The sequence below is a fragment of the Periplaneta americana genome, chromosome 3, assembly GCF_040183065.1.
Source record: "Periplaneta americana isolate PAMFEO1 chromosome 3, P.americana_PAMFEO1_priV1, whole genome shotgun sequence".
NCBI classification, from domain to species: Eukaryota; Metazoa; Arthropoda; class Insecta; order Blattodea; family Blattidae; genus Periplaneta; species Periplaneta americana.
The window spans coordinates 44,441,907-44,462,346 of NC_091119.1; the positions used below are offsets into that span (position 1 = coordinate 44,441,907).

The following is a 20,440-nucleotide window of genomic DNA, read 5'->3' on the forward strand; positions in this document are numbered from 1 at the left end:
TTTGGAAATCCTGAATAAGTTGAATACACCATGTAGGCCTAAATCAACGAGTTCCACTTCTATTACGCACACGTCCAATATAACATCAATTGAACCACCAACCACATTCAAATTTGAAAATTGTACATTCAATAATTATTCCTTTTAAAATTATTCATGTTTATTTTTTATGTCATCGTCGTTAATTAAAACTTTTCTAACACTTGTGTACAGTATATTAGTTAGGTTATGTTATAGCTTCTGCTATATGATATTATGGATAGTCACGTATCAGAGATTGTTTAATATTAAGATTTATTGAAAATCATCTGTCAAGTGACGTTGATTACTGGGATTCGGATAATTGAAGTGGAATGCAACTGTTTTAATAATAAAAATGAAACTGAATCAACAAAGTCTTCTTGACTAGTAACATTGCCATCGTGTATACGTGTAGATCAAGAACTTCCCGACGAGAAGGCATTGCTCACTACTAGCGTAATATTTGTAATGTTGAGATGGTACAATAATACATTTGAAACAGTTGTATTTTCGTAAGTCAATTAATATTTTATTGTATTGGAGTACTTCGTTACTTCTAATCTTTATATACTTTCTTCTAATCGTGTAATAGTCAATTAAATCCCACTCGAGTTTTGATTTTCTCTAGATAAATCTGCTCGTGTTCCACTCGCAGATTTATCGATAAAATCAAAACGTCTAGTGAGATTACTGTTGACAAAATGGTTCTTGTTTTGTTTCGGCATGTTGACTGCTTTACTAAAGGTAGACCTGAACTCTGCGTCTGGGGTTCAATGCCACTAACCTATACGCCATACGCAACCACACTATTTCGGGTTGCTTAGTGACTACGTAACGCAAGACTCTATTCATGACCCGAAATTTTGTTCGTTGAATCCTGCTTCAGTCACTTATCCGGCTGAGTTTTTCCCCAAAGTTTTCCCCAACTTTTAAGGCCAATGTCGGGTAATTCAATGGCGAATTCTCGGACTCGCCTCGCCAAACACTATTTCACTGTTATCAATCCTATGTTAGATAACCTCGCAGTTGATACAGCTTCGTTAAACAGTCGTTTCTAAAAAGAAAGCTTAAAGAATGGAGATTCTTTGTCCACCGAGAGGTTTCCTGTTTCACACATTGATACCGACCACTTCTATCCTTCCTGCGCCATATTAAAAATTCTTCCCTGTATGCTATTGGCTTCGGATTCCGCACATACGTTCAATATACCATCAAAAACTTCCAGAAGTATGGCAGAAAATTTCAGCAATAATATTAAACGGGCATTGTGAATAGCAGACATACATACTCGTGTATTTTAAAATAATGATGTTTTACTACCATCATAAATGTCTGTAGGTTTACACTGTTAACATATTCTTGTCAGAATGTACGCAAAATATGGATGTATTGTTCATTCAAATGATATATTTCGTCCACGTTATTGTAATCTGTGTTTCGCTTGGATAAAGTACCTAGTTCAGAAACTCAAGTCATTAATCAAGCCTATGGTGTAATTCTCTGAAAAGAACTGCTGTTTCAGAATGTTGCAAATACCATAGCGATTACAAAGCGGATGTGAATCGTGAGACTCGTACCAACGGTTACAGATTAAAATGTGTACAGACTGCATGAGTTACTGATTAAAGACAGAAGATTATCACTGCGAGAATCGTCTGCATTTTCAGAGTGTAAACAGGCAGGACTCATCATTATACTTCGAAGTTGGGACACATTTATTCTGCAGTTAAGTACACATAGAATAATACAGTGTTTACAGAGCAGCTGGCAAGGTAGTCTCTCCTCATACACACATCATGTCAGTTAGATGGAGCAATGCAGGCCAAGCAAGGAAAAAATTTAATGTTTGTCTGAAGAACAAACGTACAACTACATTGGTCAGAATTATGTTGTACGAGTATTATTGTGAAGAACTACTTTCAGAAAGAGGAGTGAAAGTAGGAGGAAGAAGAGTAAATTGCATAAGATTTGCTGATGACATGGCGTTGTTAGCAGAAGAGAAGATGGTACTAAGGGATATGCTACTGGAGCTAAATGACAGCTGTGAGCAGTATGAAATGAAGATAAATGCAAATAAGACGAAGACCATGGTCATAGGAAGAAAAGTAAAGAAGGTAAACTTACGAATTCTAAATGAGGCAGTAGAGCAAGTGGACAGCTTCAAATACTTGGGGTGTACTGTAAGTAGTAACATGAGCTCTAGCCAGGAAATCAAAAGAAGGATAGCAATGACAAATGAAGCATTTAATAGAAAAAGGAGCATCATCTGCGGACCTCTGAAAAAAAAACTAAGGAAGAGACTAGTGAAGTGCTTTGTGTGGAGTGTGGCATTGTATGGGGCAGGAACATGGACATTACGACGAAGTGAAGAGAAATTAATAGAAGCATTTAAAATGTGGATGGAGAAGAATGGAACGTGTGAAGGCCCGCTCCCACTTAGCGGAATCGAATCGAAACGAAACATCTGCCGGCGCTCACATCTAGTGGAATCGAACCGAAGCATGTTCAGATTAAAAGGGATCGCGTATTTGCTTTAGCACAGTTGTGTGAAGAGGCAGAAAGAGAAGAAATAAATATTTAAAACAAGCAAAGGAAATACTGGATACACAGATAATTTTCATATTATTTGACTATGTTCTCGGAGGTGAGGCAAAATTCCGTTCTTTAGCGCTGCTTTGGATTTTAACTTTTACCTAATGTATCCGTTGCCGGTAATTTACTTATTTCGCTTCAAGCATTATCATGGGAATAACTATTACAGTAGTACTTCTGTGTTTTGCCATACAATAGTGGATAATTATTATGAACAAGATTTATTATTTTTTCTTTGTTCGTATTATTTAATTGTAATTTTCTGCCTAGGCCTACATACTATTTCAGCAATAACTTTCAATAAAGAAACTGCGCTATCAAAAATGGATATGACTCTTTTTTATCACGAAGACTTCACGAGAACATATAATCATAGCCGAAACAAGAAATTCTGTTCCGCCAGTGGAATAAATATTCTAGCTCATGAATTCTATTCGATTCGGTTCGATTCGAAGCGCCGCTTTCTGCTATCTTCCATTTAAATACATTGTGAAGAGAAATTCTGTTCGATTCGATTCCGCTAAGTGGAAGCGGGCCTTGAAGTGGATAGACAGAATAAGAAATGAAGTTATGTTGGAAAGAGTGGGTGAAGAAAGAATGATGCTGAAACTGATCAGAAAGAGAAAAAGGAATTCGTTGGGTCACTGGCTGAGAAGAAACTGCCTACTGAAGGATGCACTGGAAGGAATGGTGAACGGGAGAAGAGTTCGGGACAGAAGAAGATATCAGATGATAGACGACATTAAGATAATATGTGGATCATATGCGGAGACCAAGAGGAAGGCAGAAAATAGGAAAGATTGGAGAATGCTGGGTTTGCAGTGAAAGACCTGCCCATGGGCAGAACATGTATGTATGTATGTATGTATCGTCACTAGGGTGTAAAAACGTAATCTAATATTTTTCTTAGGTCTATAAACAATTATACTGGGCAGTACTACTTACAAATGTACTTTGTAACAATTTTTATAACAATATTATTAGAATATCATAATACATAAAATTTGTAACTGTAGTTCTACATATACAGGGTGTTTAAAAAATAGAGGGCATAATTTCAGATATGTATTCCCCATAGGCTATGTAGACAATACAAAAAGTTCATTACAACATGTGTCCGGAAATGCTTGGTTTCCGAGTTATGGCCTTCAAAACAGTGATATTCACCGGAACGTTTTTCTTCCCGCAGGTAGGGTCGTCACAGAAGATATAAACAGAGGACACTCTGACAGTTAATTCCGAGACGGAGGATATATTGAGTGTTGTGTTTGGCGTCGTACTGTGCGATATGTACTCAAATCAGGTGGCAGAAGTGCACTTCATGTACGGTAAGGCGGACGGCAATGCTGCGCTGGCTCATCGTTCGTACCAGGAGAAGTACCCTGATCGACGGATAGGTAGAGGTGGCCCAATTGCTTGGCCTCCACGCTCACCTGATTTGAACCCTATCGATTTCTATTTGTGGGGCTATTAAAAATCATTGGTGTATTCGTCTCCGGTGCCTGACATGGAATCCCTTCGGAATCGAATTGTGGCAGATTGTGAGGAAATACGCAATACTCCTGGAATTTGGGATCGTGTTCGCAGGGCCATGAGACATCGATATGAGGCCTGTATTCAAGCAGGAGGTGGACATTTTGAACATCTGCTGTAAAGGCAACTAACTGCGGAAAGAAAATCTTTCCGGTGAATATCACTGTTTTGAAGGCCATAACTCGGAAACCAAACATTTTAGGACATATGTTGTAATGAACTTTTTGTATTGCCTACATATGGGGAATACATACCTGAAATTATGCCCTCTATTTTTGAAACAGCCTGTATAACAATATAAGGAAAGGAGACTTGTATTCTCTCAATACGTATTCCATTTGCGCTCTTTAGTAATATTATTAATTTAGAAAGTGACAGTTCTGAGGACGACTGTAGTGAATATAGGGAATTTTAAAGAGATAATGACATGTAAAGTAAATAATTGTAAAACGTAATAAATTAAATGCTTTCATTGTCCATGAATTAATAATTATTAATAATTAGTAGCTATAGCAATATATAATTTAATTACGCTACAATAAAGTTCCATATTTTATGCAATTTCACGTCAAAATACCAATGCTGTTGGGTAACAATGTTGTAGTTATAAACTCTTTTTGCATTATAGATGGTGGAAGTGAAAGAACCCTGCAAATTGAAAGAGGCGATAGTTACACTTAAATGAATAGAAAATCTATAATAAGTTTTATGATTAAATGCACGATTAATTAAAACTTAAGTTTAAAGTTTCAGCAGTCCAGCAACATCGCCGCTAACACACCCCTTCTCTCTTCATATAAGAGGCCAGCGAACGCAGGCTGTCTAACTGCCTCCACCTACCTCTCTGGCTACAGCGTTGCAATCTTGTCGCGTTGTTAAGCGGCTTCAAATTAAGTGATTTATAAATTAAATTTACACGAAAACCGTCCACGCTATTGAAATGCGCGAGAGGGATGAATGATTCTTTATTAGATTTTCTATCAATATGGACAAAAATCATCCTACTCGCAATAGTTACCGAATGAAAGGGTGTTAAACATTTGGGGGACATTTTTTTTCTGAGAAAATTATGAATTTCCCACCAATATGGTATTACACTTTTTTGTTAGATACAACAGAGCTATTTGTTACGAAAATCTGCAGGGTTATTTTACTTCCACCCTCTTAATAACTGCGCAACTGAATTTATTTAAAATCCTTTATCTTGAGTACTCAAATAAAACATTACCAAGTTTTCCAACGCAAGGCTAGGACATACGTGGATTCATGGCCAACGCAAAGCTAGGCCTCTATGCTCTGTGTTACGAGTGACGTATGAGGCATGACAGCTGTGAAGCTAGGGGAAAGAGATGTAGGGTCGGTCACGTAAACACAACAGACACTGCCACATTGAATCAATTTTGTTAGGCCTTTCAGAAATTTCACGATTTGCAGATTTTTTTCTCTGGTTTATGAAGATTGGTTTTTTCTTTAGTCATGGAAATCTTTATAGTTTATACGCATTCATAATGAATAAGACACTAATTTACTAATTGAGGCGCGGTAGCCGGAAAAAGGGCCGATAAACAAAAGTCATGTTTCGAGAAAACAAAGACTGAAAGATTTATTTATATGTAATTGCGATTTGAATGAACTTTATCAAAATAATAATTTGCACAATGTTACAATAATATTTATCTACAATTTTTTGTTAAATAATTCATTCCGACTTTAATAGTGTTATTATAGAGCATTTTATAGGCCCTTTTTCCAGAGAACAAGTTTATTTTATCAAAATACTTTCAATATGATTGTATATTAGCAGAAATTAAACATCAACATTGAACAACGCACATTACAGAGGTTTACAAGTTTATAATCATTTTAGTAAAATTATATTTCTTGCACGTATCTCGTAGTTACGTCATAAATTATATCGAAAACGTAAAAATCAAGAATATCTGTTGGGTACAGAATACAGATTAAGGGTTATTTAGCATTAATCTAGAATGGACTCACACTCACTTCAAAGTTTATCTCCAGAGCTCAGTTTACACTTTAGTGAACATCCTGTATGGACTCACACTCACTTTGAGGATCATCTTCACTGATGGTTTGCTGAGTTACACAACTACGCAAGGGTGCCTGGGTTCATTCAATTAGCTACCCTGCCCTCTGTTTACAAGATATTGAAACGAAACTACGTAAGCAAGTAGATTTTAAAATGGAGAATCGAATTAAACATTCTCCCGAAAAAGGACTTGTATACCTATGGGCCCATTTTCCGGCTACCGCCTCAATTATAATGCAAACACAATAGTATCACGAATTCTGTATATGAAAGCCTTTAGAACATTATTGAAAAATGTTGTTTCAGCAACTGATTAACAATATGTATACCATCTATAGGTAAAATGTGATTTCCTTTTGCAATCTAGATAAATGATTATGGCTGCCTTGTAATCACAGAAGAACAAACCAAAGAGCACAGAATAATTAGAATAATATTGCTGTCGCTGTATCGATACTTATCATGGCACACTGACGCGCACTATCGGATGTAATACAAAACTTCAGATATTTTATTATCTTTCGTAATGAAGTAATGACGAAACTATGACGTAGCTGCGTAACAGTTTTACTGTTATACATGACGCATATAGCGATTTTTAGTCAGGAATTTACATACGAGCTATTCAATGTGTAAGTATAAGACAGTTAAACGTCTTTATAAGAATTTTTATTAATAAGGCCGTTAGTAGAAAATTAATGTCTACCTACAGATATAACACGCGGAGCAAATCCCCTGCAATCGGCAAGCATAATCTTCTGGTAGAGAAGTGGTATTCCATCGATGATACGTGTAGTTCCAGGGGTATACCTGTTAATAATTATTCCATTATATTATAATTTCTTTTGCAATATCATCTCTTGTTTTTCCTTGCTTGAATACCATTTTACGTAAATCATCACTTCCTCCCACACCTATTATATCATTTCTATCTTTCATATTTAACTGTTCGCCAATCCTTCCCTAGCAAGGAATTTACCTGCTCTTCTAAATCGTCTCTCCCCCCCCCCCTTTCTTTCCTTCCTCTTGTTTAAAAAACGATGTCCTACAGTTACACAGACGAAGCTGATGAAATCATAACATATGCAATCAGTTTTGTAACGTTGTGAGAAGCGTTTCCATAGCAACCTTGTTTGGTCCTTGTCATTCTACGTACCACAGTCTAGTATATACAGTCACGAAGCTTGAGTTGTGAGGGGTGCTAGGAACAATAGATTGTGCCTGTAATATTTCGTATTGTCTATAATGAGGCGATAGTAGCGATCTTAGTGGTTAGCAACTATCTATGGATGTATATTTACTACGTATTGAGGTTCGTGACTGTATATACTAGACTGTGCTACGTACCTCATCACGTCACGCTTTCGAACTGTCAACTCTTTGTCTACTTATTCAATGGAGAACATGCATTGACTTTTATTTCCCGTCGAAAGTGGGTTCGTTTAATTGGAAATAGAATATGATCTCGTAATATATAGTATATTCGAAAACTTTAAGTATTATCTTTCCTCATTAAAAATTCATACAAAATGCTATAACATTTCAAATATCACATGACTTGGAAATTCCGTATCATCGATATGACATTGCATCATACGTCGTTTCAGCAGAATTTATTCCATTCAGACAAAATGCTACCTATCCCAAATTTCGCAATTTGAATAGAGTATAAAAAGACCACAAAACTTATCGGAAATGTAGGAACGGCATCATATATCATACACAACTTCTAGAGCAGTGGCTCCCAAGCCTTTTGAAGGCGCGACCCACTTTTGGACAAGACTTCAGTTTGTGCCCCCCCCTACTGTACCGGTCCTTGACTCCATTCCAAAAATAATACAAATCCCTGTAAAACTGTAAACAAATATAATTTTACTCAAAACCAGTGGATACTACCAGAAGTACGATTTTAAACAACAGGTTCTTGAGTATTTATAGGAAGAAACTCAAAACAATTACTACAGTCACAGATGGATACTGAATCCATTGTGTTCAACTAGATGAAATTAAAAATATATATTATATGAATGAAATTACTCATTGAAATATGTACCTACTGATTGAATGTTGAAATTAGACCCTTTTTCGCAGAGCGTTGACCAGTTTTGAATAAAAAAAAATACCTCGGGTTTCCACAAGAAGTTCTTAAGTCTCTGATAACATTTTCAACTTCGTATTCATGCAAATTAAGTCTTTTCGTCTGATCACCATCAAGACAAAAGCGATAAATCTCGTACTTGAAAACGATATCACTGTGTGTATGGAATATTTACTCCAGCTTTGAGAGGTTACTATCTGAAAAACAGACACACTTATTACATTAATTATTTTTTACTTTATAATTGCAGAAAGATTCTTTTACCTTTATATTCAACGTTGTTTATGTTTCTAAAAGCAATATTCAACGTTGTTTATGTTTCTAAAAGCAATATACAGAGTGATTTATATAGAACTATAGGTATCCTACAAAGAAAACTCAGCTCAGACTCCTCGCTGCGCTCATGCTATACCCCTCTTACTCCCCTGCAGTAGCTTGAGAGCATGCTGGAAACGGGAGCATACGTCATCTGCGCGAGACAGTCACGCCCGCTGGTTTCTACGCACCGAGTTTTCCTTATTGGATGCCTATAACACATGTCTTTCTTTCTTTCTTTCTTTCTTTCTTTCTTTCTTTCTTTCTTTCTTTCTTTCTTCATTTAAAAACGAATGATGCTAGCCACAATTTGTTATATCTCAAATGTAGAGTATCTTTGGGAGATTACTAACCTCTATAGCAAATGTTGAAAATTCTTTATTTATTCGGCTGGAAATTCATTAAATGACCAGTTTTTAACGTAAAATTAACAAGGAGTTTTGATTCCCTGTCACAAGATGTCCTTATTGTTGGCAGCTGTTTTCGACATTCTGTTTTAGTCACTGAAAATGCAGTACACATTAAATTAACGGTTCTTCCTTGTGAAGCAATACTGGATTACGAATTCAATTACAGCTACTCAAAGGACTTAGCAGAGAGAATTTGGTTTTCGTAATCCCCCCCAAAAAACACAGTACTGGGACTGGTAAATAAATTAGAAACAACTGGATCTCTAAAAGAATAATGATTTTGATGACAATAAATATACAGAATAAAGAATAAACATCTGCGCATCTCGTGACAGGGAATCAAAAGCGCTGCTTAATTTGATGCTAAAAACTGGTCATTAAGTGAATTTCCAGTCAAATATATAATACTACATTATGCAACGAGCCTATAATAGTAGTACTTAAGACGCGAGGATGTTTATGAAACGAGCGCAAGCGAGTTTCATAATTTTCATACGAGCGTCTTAATTACCATTATAGGCAAGTTTCATACGACTTTTTATGCTCGACCATATTTCTAACTTGAAATTATTCATAAGTATTCATGTTATTGTTATGTGAGTGCGTGCAATAGCCTACCTCATAAATTTTGAGATGTGCGCAGACGCGAAAGTATTGATTTTTTCCGGGAAACGAATGTCGACGACCTTGATATAATCTAGAGAGTAAGATAAGAATTAATCTTGATATAACCTTGAAATTGAATTCGACATTGAAAAACGAGATGAACAATTAAATTTATTTGAATATTATTTACAATTAACGCTAATTATTACAGTAATAGAACATAACCTTCTGCGACAGTATTGGATTTCCAGCATCCGTGACGTTTCCCTAGTTGTCTTTCGATTGCATATCCGAGAATAATCGAAAACCTGAACTTTAATGAATAGGTGTACTTTAATGACATGCATTAAAGGACTGCTACCAGGTGTATAATTACTACATTGCGGCATGGTCGAGCATAAAGAATTTTCAACATTTGCTGTAGATGTTAATAATCTCCCAAAGATACTCTACATTTGAGGTATAACAAATTGTGGTTAGCATCATTCGTTTAGAAATAAATAAATAAATGTATTAGTTATATATAAATCACTCTGTATAAATATTTGTTAATAAGGCATTTTTATTTTATTTTGTAAATAATCTTGCGACCCCTCTCATATCTTTACACAAGCCCCAGTTTAAGAACCACTGTTCTAGAGAATGTAAGAACATACGAGATTTAATCCCACTGTCATTCAATAATTAAAAATCCTCCCATCTCATATTTTACAGAAGTTCCTGGGGATGGGGGAATTTCATGAAATATTAAGTAGGGTATAATATGTGGGAATCCCGTGTGGTGGCCGGAATTGAAGAATAGTCCCACTGTAGCTCATGCATGTCGTAGAAGACGACTAAAATGGGTACCCAGTGCCTGGGGGTATAGCCGGGTCACCCTGTCTCAGTGGTTATAAATATGGGACCTGGTCCTCCAGGTTGGGGGGGGTTGGTGTGGGGCTGACAACCCCACCCTGTCAAAACGTAAATGTTAAGAAACCTCAACGAATGGAAGCCGGACGGATTAATTATAGACGACCCTGCAAGGATAAATGCTTAGAAGGAAGTAATAGCAGCAGGTGTTAGAGGATGGAAAACAAAGGTGTTAGATCGAAGGACATGGAGAAGCATCGTTGGGTCGGTCAAGGCTGGAAGCCGGCTGTAGAACCAAAGAAGAAGAATATTATTTGTGGGAAATGTACTATTCTTCCCATATTCCCGTCCCTTTTGTCCCAGATGTCACATAATTTGTTGTAAATGTTACTACTGTCCGTCCGAGTTATGACGCATCTCGGTTTCCCCCATCCGTTTCTGCTAGCCCCTCTATAAAGGCTTGTGGCTGGATTCTTAGCTATTTCCTGAAAACATTAGCTGTTCGGAACTGAACTTCTACTTAATATTATATAACTGTTTAAAATAAATTAAAGAAAAGGCTCCTTCAAGTGTCACGTGATTTCCCCCGTTTCGATGACCCTGCGACATAACCTCTCGGATGGACAGTAATTCAATCTAGTATATGTTTTTGAAAAAGGTGTGAGAAATCACCTCTGGGTCGGAGAACGGTTGTTTTGTTTTCGCCATTTTCTGTCTAATTGCAGATTAGAGCGCCTCTTCGAAGCGCCACCACGTCAAGCGGCTACGACTCGTACCACAGTCCGCACCGGCGGTGCTACATGCTGCATACAATGCGGAGAGCAGCGGCCGAGGATCAAGACGTCTCCACAGCTCAGTCACTCAACCCAAGGGTCGCGCCCGACCAGTACTACCACTATCACCACCACCACTACCATCACCACCAGCACCAGCGCGGAGGAACCACCTCGACGAGAGCCTCGACTCTCACAGACAGCAACCGCTATCTGTGAGCGTGCAGGTGGTGTCACGCCAGGACTTGGTTCATCGCCAGCAGGGGCTGTCCACCGTTTAGTACCACCTCGCTACAGAGAGGAGCTCACGAATATTCGGTAGTACTGTACAGTAAGTCCAGCGACTGACGTGAGAAAATTGTGGAAGTGAGTTTCCAGTTGTCAAGAACGATGTCCAATAATCAGGGTTGCAGAACTGGGGAAGAGAGGAGTGAAAGTTTGTTCCCCCGTCCATAAGATCGGAGCCTTCAATGACGTATCAGCGACGTTTGGCAAGCACACTGAATACATATCTCTTCTCTCCCTACCGTATTCAATGACAGGAGGGTTGAAGGGAAGGGATGAGTTACGTGTTCCGGCTTGTGACGTCTGCCGCAATTGTAGCCCAGTTATACATCCCTGCCCAATAATACACGACAAACTGTATATATACTTTGCAGAGAATTTAACGATGCAATCCTGAGCCTATTAGGTCTACAATCAATGAGTGCATAAAACGATTCATGTCCAATACAGACCGATTATTTAGTCCTGACAGATCAGCGACGCGAAAGCGGGGAAGTAATAGGAGTAGTGGGGAGAGTTCCGGAGTGGAGATAAGGGCGAGCAGTCGGTAAAGGAATGCAGTACAGCTTAACTGTATTGGAAACACAAAGCTATACCGCATGCGTGACATCCGATCGCTCTGACTGGAGGAAAAAGACTAACTTGAACATCCCTCGGCGTAACTTAATGGACTCTCCTGACCCAGGCGCAGATTGCCGGCGACTGTCAGGACTAAATAATCGTACTGTGCAGGACTACAACTTTCAATCATTAAGAATTTGATGTAAAATACAGAACGTAAACGATATAGCTGCCAAACGTATACACAATCCACCCTACAAAAGAGCCTAACAAAGCTTCGTTAATGGTACCGTATTAGAAACGTAAAAAATGAGTCACATGAAGATGACACATACTTTCTGAATGTAACTTTTACATCTTTCATAATAATTCAGCTAATTGTTTATAATTTATTTTATTAAACTGTTATTCAAAAGATATAGAAAAATGAAATCATTTAATACAAAATCAAATAAGAAAATAGAACTTTCATTTTCTGTATCACATTCAAAAAACATTTTCTACAATCCCAATAGCAATGCATTTCCTTCGTTTATTCATTGCATGGTTTAAATGGTTAATTATACCCAACTTTAAATACAGTAGCTATACGTATAGTGTAACTATTCCAAGTATTAGCCTATTTTTAGAATCTAGTATTTATTAATATGTTTAAATTATATTGTCCCGCGCCGTGGCGTCGTGGTCCAAGGCATCCTGCCTGGGACTTGCGTTACGGAATGCGCGCTGGTTCGAGTCCTCATGAGAGAAGAAATTTTCTCATGAAATTTCGGCCAGTGCATGGGACAGGTGCCCGCCCAGCATCGTGATGCACTTGGGGCGCTACGATAGTTAGCGCAAACCGGTTACGCAAACCAGCTATAACATCTGGGGGGATCATCGTGCTAACCACACGATACCTCCATTCTGACTGGATGATCGTTCACTTCTGCTTCAGCATGTGCCGTGAGGCCAGCAGCCGTCTGGTCGGTCTTGGCCCTTCGTGGGCTGTAGCGCCACGGATTATTATTATTGTTATTATTATTATTATTATTATTATTATTATTATTATATTAGTGACATATTGAGACTTCTTTCCGATTTCAAATCTCTACAACCTCGCTTCAGTGATTTCTCAAGCGGGAAAAATTGATTTAAAACTACCCGGTAACTCTTTTGAAATAAGTGGTTCACTTTTGCCTACTTCCGGCAGAAGGGGACAGAATTTAAACTAATGCCGCAAGAAAACGCAAAAATATTTCTGTATGTTACTTCGGCCCAGTTGTACGATCGCAGAATAAATCTTGAAATAGCTATTCATGGAACAGCCCAACTATAAATGGAACACCGGTTGTATGACGTTTGTTTATTCAAGGGTTATGTACTTCATAGTTAACAGAATTGGAGCCTCTGTACCATTTCGGTTAACTATAGAATAGATAACCTTGGAATGAACGAACTTCATAAAACACGATACTCTATTTATTCTATAGTTAAGCTATTCCATGAATAGTTATTCCAAGATTTATTTCGCGATCATAGAACTGGGTCTTAGTAAAGCGTTTTTCCGTCGATACTAACTTCACGATCTCAATCGATACTCTTTTATAAGTAATACAAAATAGTAGATCACCATTGTGTGGTTCTGATTTCAAATAAGGGCTCGTTAATTTTTTACCTCAATTTTTATAGTTCATATGCATCATTACAGCTTGGCTCGTGTATAGGGAAATGAACAAAATCCGTCCAGTAGTTTAGGAGACATCGTTGTACACGACAGACGGACGGCATGTTTGAAATCACTTTTACGGTATCATACTTACTTACAAATGACTTTTAAGGAACCCGGAGGTTCATTGCCGCCCTCACATAAGCCCCGCCATCGGTCCCTATCCAGTGCAAGATTAATCCAGTCTCTATAATCATATCCCACCTCCCTCAAACCCATTTTAATATTATCCTCCCATCTACGTCTCGGCCTCCTCAAAGGTCTTTTTCCCTCTGGCCTCCCAACTAACACTCTATAAGCATTTCTGGAGTCGCCTATACGTGCCACATGCCCTGCCCATCTCAAACGTCTGGATTTAATGTTCCTAATTATGTCAGGTGAAGAATATAAATCGTGCAGTTCTGCGTTCTGTAACTTTCTCCATTCTCCTGTAACTTCATTCCTTTTACCCCCAAATATTTTCCTAAGAACCTTATTCTCAAACACCCTTAATCTTTGTTCCTCTCTCAAAGTGAGAGTCCAAGTTTCACAACCATACAGAACAACTGGTAATATAACTGTTTCATAAATTCTAACTCTCAGATTGTTCGGTATCATGGATGCTGAAAATATGTATTTCAGTGAAAATTTGATAATGTACACTAAGCTTTGCAGCATATTTAGGTCTATACTTTGTACGAGTATGATGAAAAAATAAAAATATTGTTTTCAAGTCCTACCTTTTTCTAAAAGTAAATAACAGCATAGGATTGAATGAATGAGAAAATCAGCTCAGTCATGTAAGAGAGTATGAACAATAAGGCTTAGCTCAGTCGGCTGAGCCCTTGCCTGCCGATCCGGAGTTGCACTCGGGCGTGGGTTCGATTCCCGCTTGAGCTGATTACCTAGTCGTTTTTTTTTTCGAGGTTTCTCCAACCGTAAGGAGGATGTCTATAGCGAATCCTGGACCTCATTTCGCCAAATATCACCTCGCTATCACCAATCCTAGCGTCGTTAAATAACCAAGTAAAAAAAAGCAATAGGACCGGCACCATTAAACACCTGATCCGTGGCGCTACAGCCCATGAAAGGCGAAGATCGACTAGCCGGCTGCTGGCCTCACGTCCATATGCCGAAACAGAGGTGGACGATCATTCAACCAGAATGGAGGTATCGTGTGGTTAGCACGTTATAACCGGTTATTAAACACCTGATATCATGAAGTAAACGTAAGGGACAGTGTTATATTTTTCACTTTATTTATGAAAAGACAAGAGTATATCGTGAGAGGAAAGTTTCAAATTTAGTCTATGATGATCGTTTACCTCAGTGTCGGTTTCTTGCACGTTCAACGTTTGTTTCTGCTGACGTCATTCATAGTTTTCTACCCAAGAGCAGGTTTTTCACTGCAAACCCAGCATTCTCCAATCTTTCCTATTTTCTGCCTTCCGCTTAATTTCCGCATATGATCCATACTGTACGTTCCGGCCTACAGAGGAAGGCAATAGATGACATCGTTCTTGCAGCTCTGAGGGGATCCACATTTCTACTCCGAAACCATCTCTACGGTCAACAGTGATATTCAAATAATTAATTAGTACCTAATTATTTATTCAATCATTTCTTGTCATTGTTGTGTGACTCCATTAAACTTAAACATATGTATGTTATTTATACTTTCAACTGCCTATTGCACAAGATGCTCTGTCTTTGTGGCAGCCTGTTAATACAGGGAGCTGTTATCGTTTAGATAAATAAATAAAATGTCGTCTATTATCTGATATCCTCTGTCGCGAACTCTTCTCCCGTTTATCTTTCCTCCAAGTGCATCCTTTAGTAGGCAGTTTCTTCTCAGCCGGTGACCCAACAAATTCCTTTTTCTGTTCCTGACCAGTTTCAGCATCATTCTTTCTTAGCCCATTCTTTCCAAAACAGCTTCATTTCTTGTTCTGCCTGTCCATTTCACACGCTTCATTCTTCGCCTTATCCACATTTCAAATGCTTCTGGTCGTTTCTCTTCGCTTCGTTATAATGTCCATGTTTCTGACCCATACAATGTTCCTGGTAGCTAAAGATTAAAATTACGATGGAATAGTTGTTGCTCTGATCAGTGGCTGCTATAAGTCATTCGTTATCTCGTAAAACCAAATGCATGTGCACGCCGTAGCATATAGTGGGTGAACAGTATAGAGCAGAACAGGTTTCACGGCCTCGCGTGGCCTTGAGTCCCCCACCTCCGCGCGCATAGCCGGCCGGCCGTGAAACCTGGTTTGCTCTATACTGTTCACCCAGTAGTAAGAACCTTATGATGGAGGTAAGTGAGCTCTGTAGCTACAAGTAGAAGCGTAGCGAGGAAGAGAACCTTCTCAGTGCACTTTCTTCTTCCCCTGACGAGCAAGTAGGTTTCATGAGATAACCAATGGTCTATACCCATCCTACAAATATGGAATTTTATTACGTAAAAACGAGAGCGCGAGAAAGAAGGAAGCTTTATTAATTTCCCTTGTTCGGTGGAATGTGTCGCGCCATTTATGTGCGTTTGGTAGCTCACGTTGTTTACAACCTGTCTATGTAGGCTAATTAAGTAACTGAAGAAATTCAGAGCCTAAATTGCCGCAAATGAGAGAAAAGGACGACACACGTGAAAGCCGTAATTTTGAGTGCTTCATGCAGTGATTTCTAAATGCATGCTTTGTGACGTCATAGATAACATCTTGTTCATGCTGCCAAGTTCAAAAGCATCGGGATAGTAAGAACGGTTCTGCCAGATCTTCTAAGAGGTGACATCAATAAAATGTGAATTGAAACATTTTTCTAATAACTGCAACATAGTGCTGCTCTTGGAAATGTACTAACACTATTTACAAAAGAAAATATTTATTTTAAAACTCTAAATTGTCGACATTCCACAGTCGCCAAAGTCGAACTTTCCACTATACTCTATTCCATTATGTCTGACAGGCGACGTAAACATTACTGGCAGAGGAATAAAAGAGGATACTTGCTAACCAACCAATAGCAGAGGTTACATTCCAGGTTTATCTTGAAGTTGGGCGGTCTGAAGCGTTCTACCTTCGCCCAACTTCAAGATAAGCTTGGAGTGTAACCTCTGTCATTCGTTGATTGGCAATTATCCTTCTCCATTCTCTGCCGGCAATGTTTACGTCGATTGTCAGACATTATGAACGCAGTATAGCAATCCATTTCAGCCGAAGCCGAAATTTCGAAAGAAAAAAAAAAACTATTTCGGAAAACGTGTTACTTGTCTTTCTTGTGTTAAATTTTATATTACCTTGTTAACATGTTTCAGCCTGCTACTGGTCATCATCAGAACTGGTTGTTTCTGGTCTTGGCGCCAAAAAAAAAAGGCGCCAAGACCAGAAACAACCAGTTCTGATGATGGTGGCAATAGCAGGCTGAAACATGTTAACAAGGTAATATAAAATTTAACACAAGAGAGGCAAATAATGCGTTTCCCGAAGTGACATAGTCTTAAAAGTCGTATAATCAAGAAATTCGCAGAAGGCGAAGCACACGTCTGCAGAAACGTTCGAATAGTAAACAACTTTATAAAAATCACTGAAGTTATGCAGCTAAGGTCACATAGCACAAAAATAGTCAATCACTGTTACAAATCTATTCCCACTAACCACAAATTCAGATTAGGTATCCAACATTCAATGCAGGCTTTAAATCGGGGCAGAAATCAGAACGCAAGCTAATTATGCAGGCGTTCGCGTGTTACAGACGGAAATTTACAACCAACTTTCAGTGGTTACAGTTTGTATCGACACAAAAACATTACTGTGGTTTTGGCGCAGATGAGTTGCTGTTTAAAAACACTTTGCATTTAGGTCAATTTATGTGCCAGCAAAGTTCGGTTTTAAACGTTTTAAATCACTTTCTACTAAACTAAAAACGTTTAATGTTTAAAGTGAAATATATGTAATTTAACGGCTACGCAATCAAAAATACAAGTGATCGTCATTCGGAGGGAAAGACCATTTGTATGAAGTACAAGGCAGAAAGTTTAAGTGTCTAAAGAATTTCGATTAAGGGACACAGCGAAACAGTCACTGATATAATCCAAGGTCTCATTACCGTCAGAGAGCGAAAAACTGCTAATAATTCTATTATAAAATACTGGGAATTAATCCACTAACGCAATGATTCAGATACATCACCTACAGAATTTAATATACAGGATGTTTAAGAAAAGGTCTAATATTTTAAGGGGTGGTAGTACACATCAAAAGAAGAAAAATATGTCCTAAAATTAATAGTTTTTACGAAAAACTAACTCTAAATTGCGTGTGTTAGTGATAGGTTAATAGGGCCATACATTCTACCCCGTAGATTAACTGGTTCTCAGCATCAGCGTTCCTTAGCAAACCAATTGCCCGCCTTGCTGGAACAGAGTCAGACGAATCTAACACGGGTATTTAATCATCGATGGAGTGGCAGGGAAAATTCTGTACCATAAGACAACAGCAATAAGCATTCCTTACAGTAAATTAAGTCAGTCACAATATGACTTAGGAGTTAAAACGACTATAAATAAACACAATTGAAAAAACGTGTTTTTATTTTTTTTCTATAAACTTACTTTTTAACAAAATTACGGGATTTTCAAATACTTTGTGACTTTTGAATATTCTTGCATAATTAACAGATTCGTAATGCAATATAGGCCCTATGATCTTAAATACCTACCAACCATATGGGCTTACCGATTTAAATCGAGAAATTCGAGAGTGAATGAAAACGTTTAGTTGATTTGATTTATACTGTAGAAAACATAACTACGGTCATGGCCTGTCTTTACGCTGACTTATATTTCCGTTCTTCGAATGAAATGTACAACAAAAGAACACAACTTACAAGCGTGTCAGAACACAAACATTAACAAAACATAGTTTTCTTTATGTATTATTCAGGTAAATTAGGTACTACATTAAAAAAAGGTTGATATTTAAATTACATATATTTCACTATTTTAAATGCTATTTTTATCTCCTAAATTCAGGCTCACGTAGGTAAAAAAAATTTGTGTGTCGTTCCTTAAAGGTCCTGTTTTCAAAACTTCACGCCCATTTTATCTTACATACTGTGTATAGTCCATTTTAAAAGTGATTTTTGGCTCTTAAATTGATGCTTGAATAAAATACTGAAATGTGAGTTGTTTTTTTAAGACTTCCCGCTAATTTTTAGGGAAGTATTATAGATTGTGTATAAACCACAATTCGAAAAGTAATCATTCATTCTTAAATTGACGCTTGTGCAAAAATCTGGACTTTTTCATACGTAACGAGTATTTTTCTCTGGAACTATTATAGATTGTTTATATTACACGATTTTATAGATCATTTCTGACTTCCAAATTGACGCTTAGTAAGAAAGTGGCATGCGAGTTTTTCGTTGATGAATTTTCTTTCTACGACTTCAAGTACATTTTTCTCGAAATTATTATCGATTCTGTACATCGAATTTTAAATCAATATGTAGATGTGTGATTTTACGGTGATAATTTTATTCTTATTTCGTTGAATATTTCGTAAAAAAAGAAAAAGCAATTTCGCGCATAAACTTAAAAATGAGAAAATAGTATTATTAATTATTATTGAAACAATTACTTTTAAACTGAAAAAGAATTGTTTGCATTATTAATTAAATTCATAATTGTATTTAATTCGACTTGAGGGGTGACTGCACTGCCTTCTTGATCTCATGAAGACAGTTGTTGCGAGAAAGAGAAATAATCATTGTTTGCTTGCACTGCTCCCTGGAAGTAGTCCCTGAAACTATGCGTACATCGTTGCCAGATGTCACACGCATGTAATGCTGAACGATCAATTAATATTGTAAAAATGACCTTGCATTTTCATGACGAAAATTTTGACGTTTTATTTAGAAGAAAAGTCATTTTTCGAGCGAATTCTCCATAAAATTTGTTTTTTTTTTTATCGTGATTATGAAGTAATTTCTTGGATTTATATCAATTTTTGTGAAAATTTGTAGATATAGTTCACTTAATTTTGGACTTTCAATTTGAATTTTCCATGCATAAAATTTAATTTTAACACATTTCGCATATATAGTTAATACCAAAAAAATCACACCCCTACCAACATGTAAGAAAGTGAAATTACTTTTTTTCCTTGAAAGGTTTTTTTTTTAAGACATTCACTCCCATTTTCTCTGAAGTTGTGTATAATGTGTCTACTCTACCTTTTCTTAATAATTTTTGGCACTGAAATTGGCGCTTTCGTAAAGAAACTGAAATATGAGTTATCTTCTTTCAAGACTTTCTTGATAAGACTCCACATACATATTTCTCTGTAAGTATTGTAGATTGTATATACTCTATCATTTTAAGAGTCAATTTTGGCTCTTAAATTGGCGCATGCGTAAGAAACTCAAATATGACCTCATTTCTTTAAATGTTTTTTTTTCTAATATTTTACTTGCACATTTCCCTGCAAATGTCTATTTTAAATTATAGGCCTATTCCACTATTTTAAAAGCCAGTCTTGCTTCTTAAATTCACATTGATGTATACTTGAAAAAGTAGAGTGAGTTACTTTTGAAAGACTGTCTTTTTCAAGATTACACGTAGGATATAGACCTGTTTTTTTTTTCCAGAGGTATCACAGATTG

At 37.2% G+C, this 20,440-nt stretch overlaps 1 protein-coding gene across 1 annotated transcript in view; it reads left to right on the forward strand.

The window, feature by feature from the left end:
* LOC138697015 (QRFP-like peptide receptor) overlaps positions 1 to 13,046 on the forward strand; it is a 198,338-nt gene extending 185,292 nt beyond the window's left edge. Inside the window, exon 6 of the mRNA XM_069822608.1 lies at positions 11,203 to 13,046. Within this exon, the coding sequence (XP_069678709.1) occupies positions 11,203 to 11,469 (267 nt within the window). The 3' untranslated portion in view covers positions 11,470 to 13,046. The remainder of the gene's footprint in view (positions 1 to 11,202) is intronic.
* The last annotated feature ends 7,394 nt before the right edge of the window (positions 13,047 to 20,440 follow it).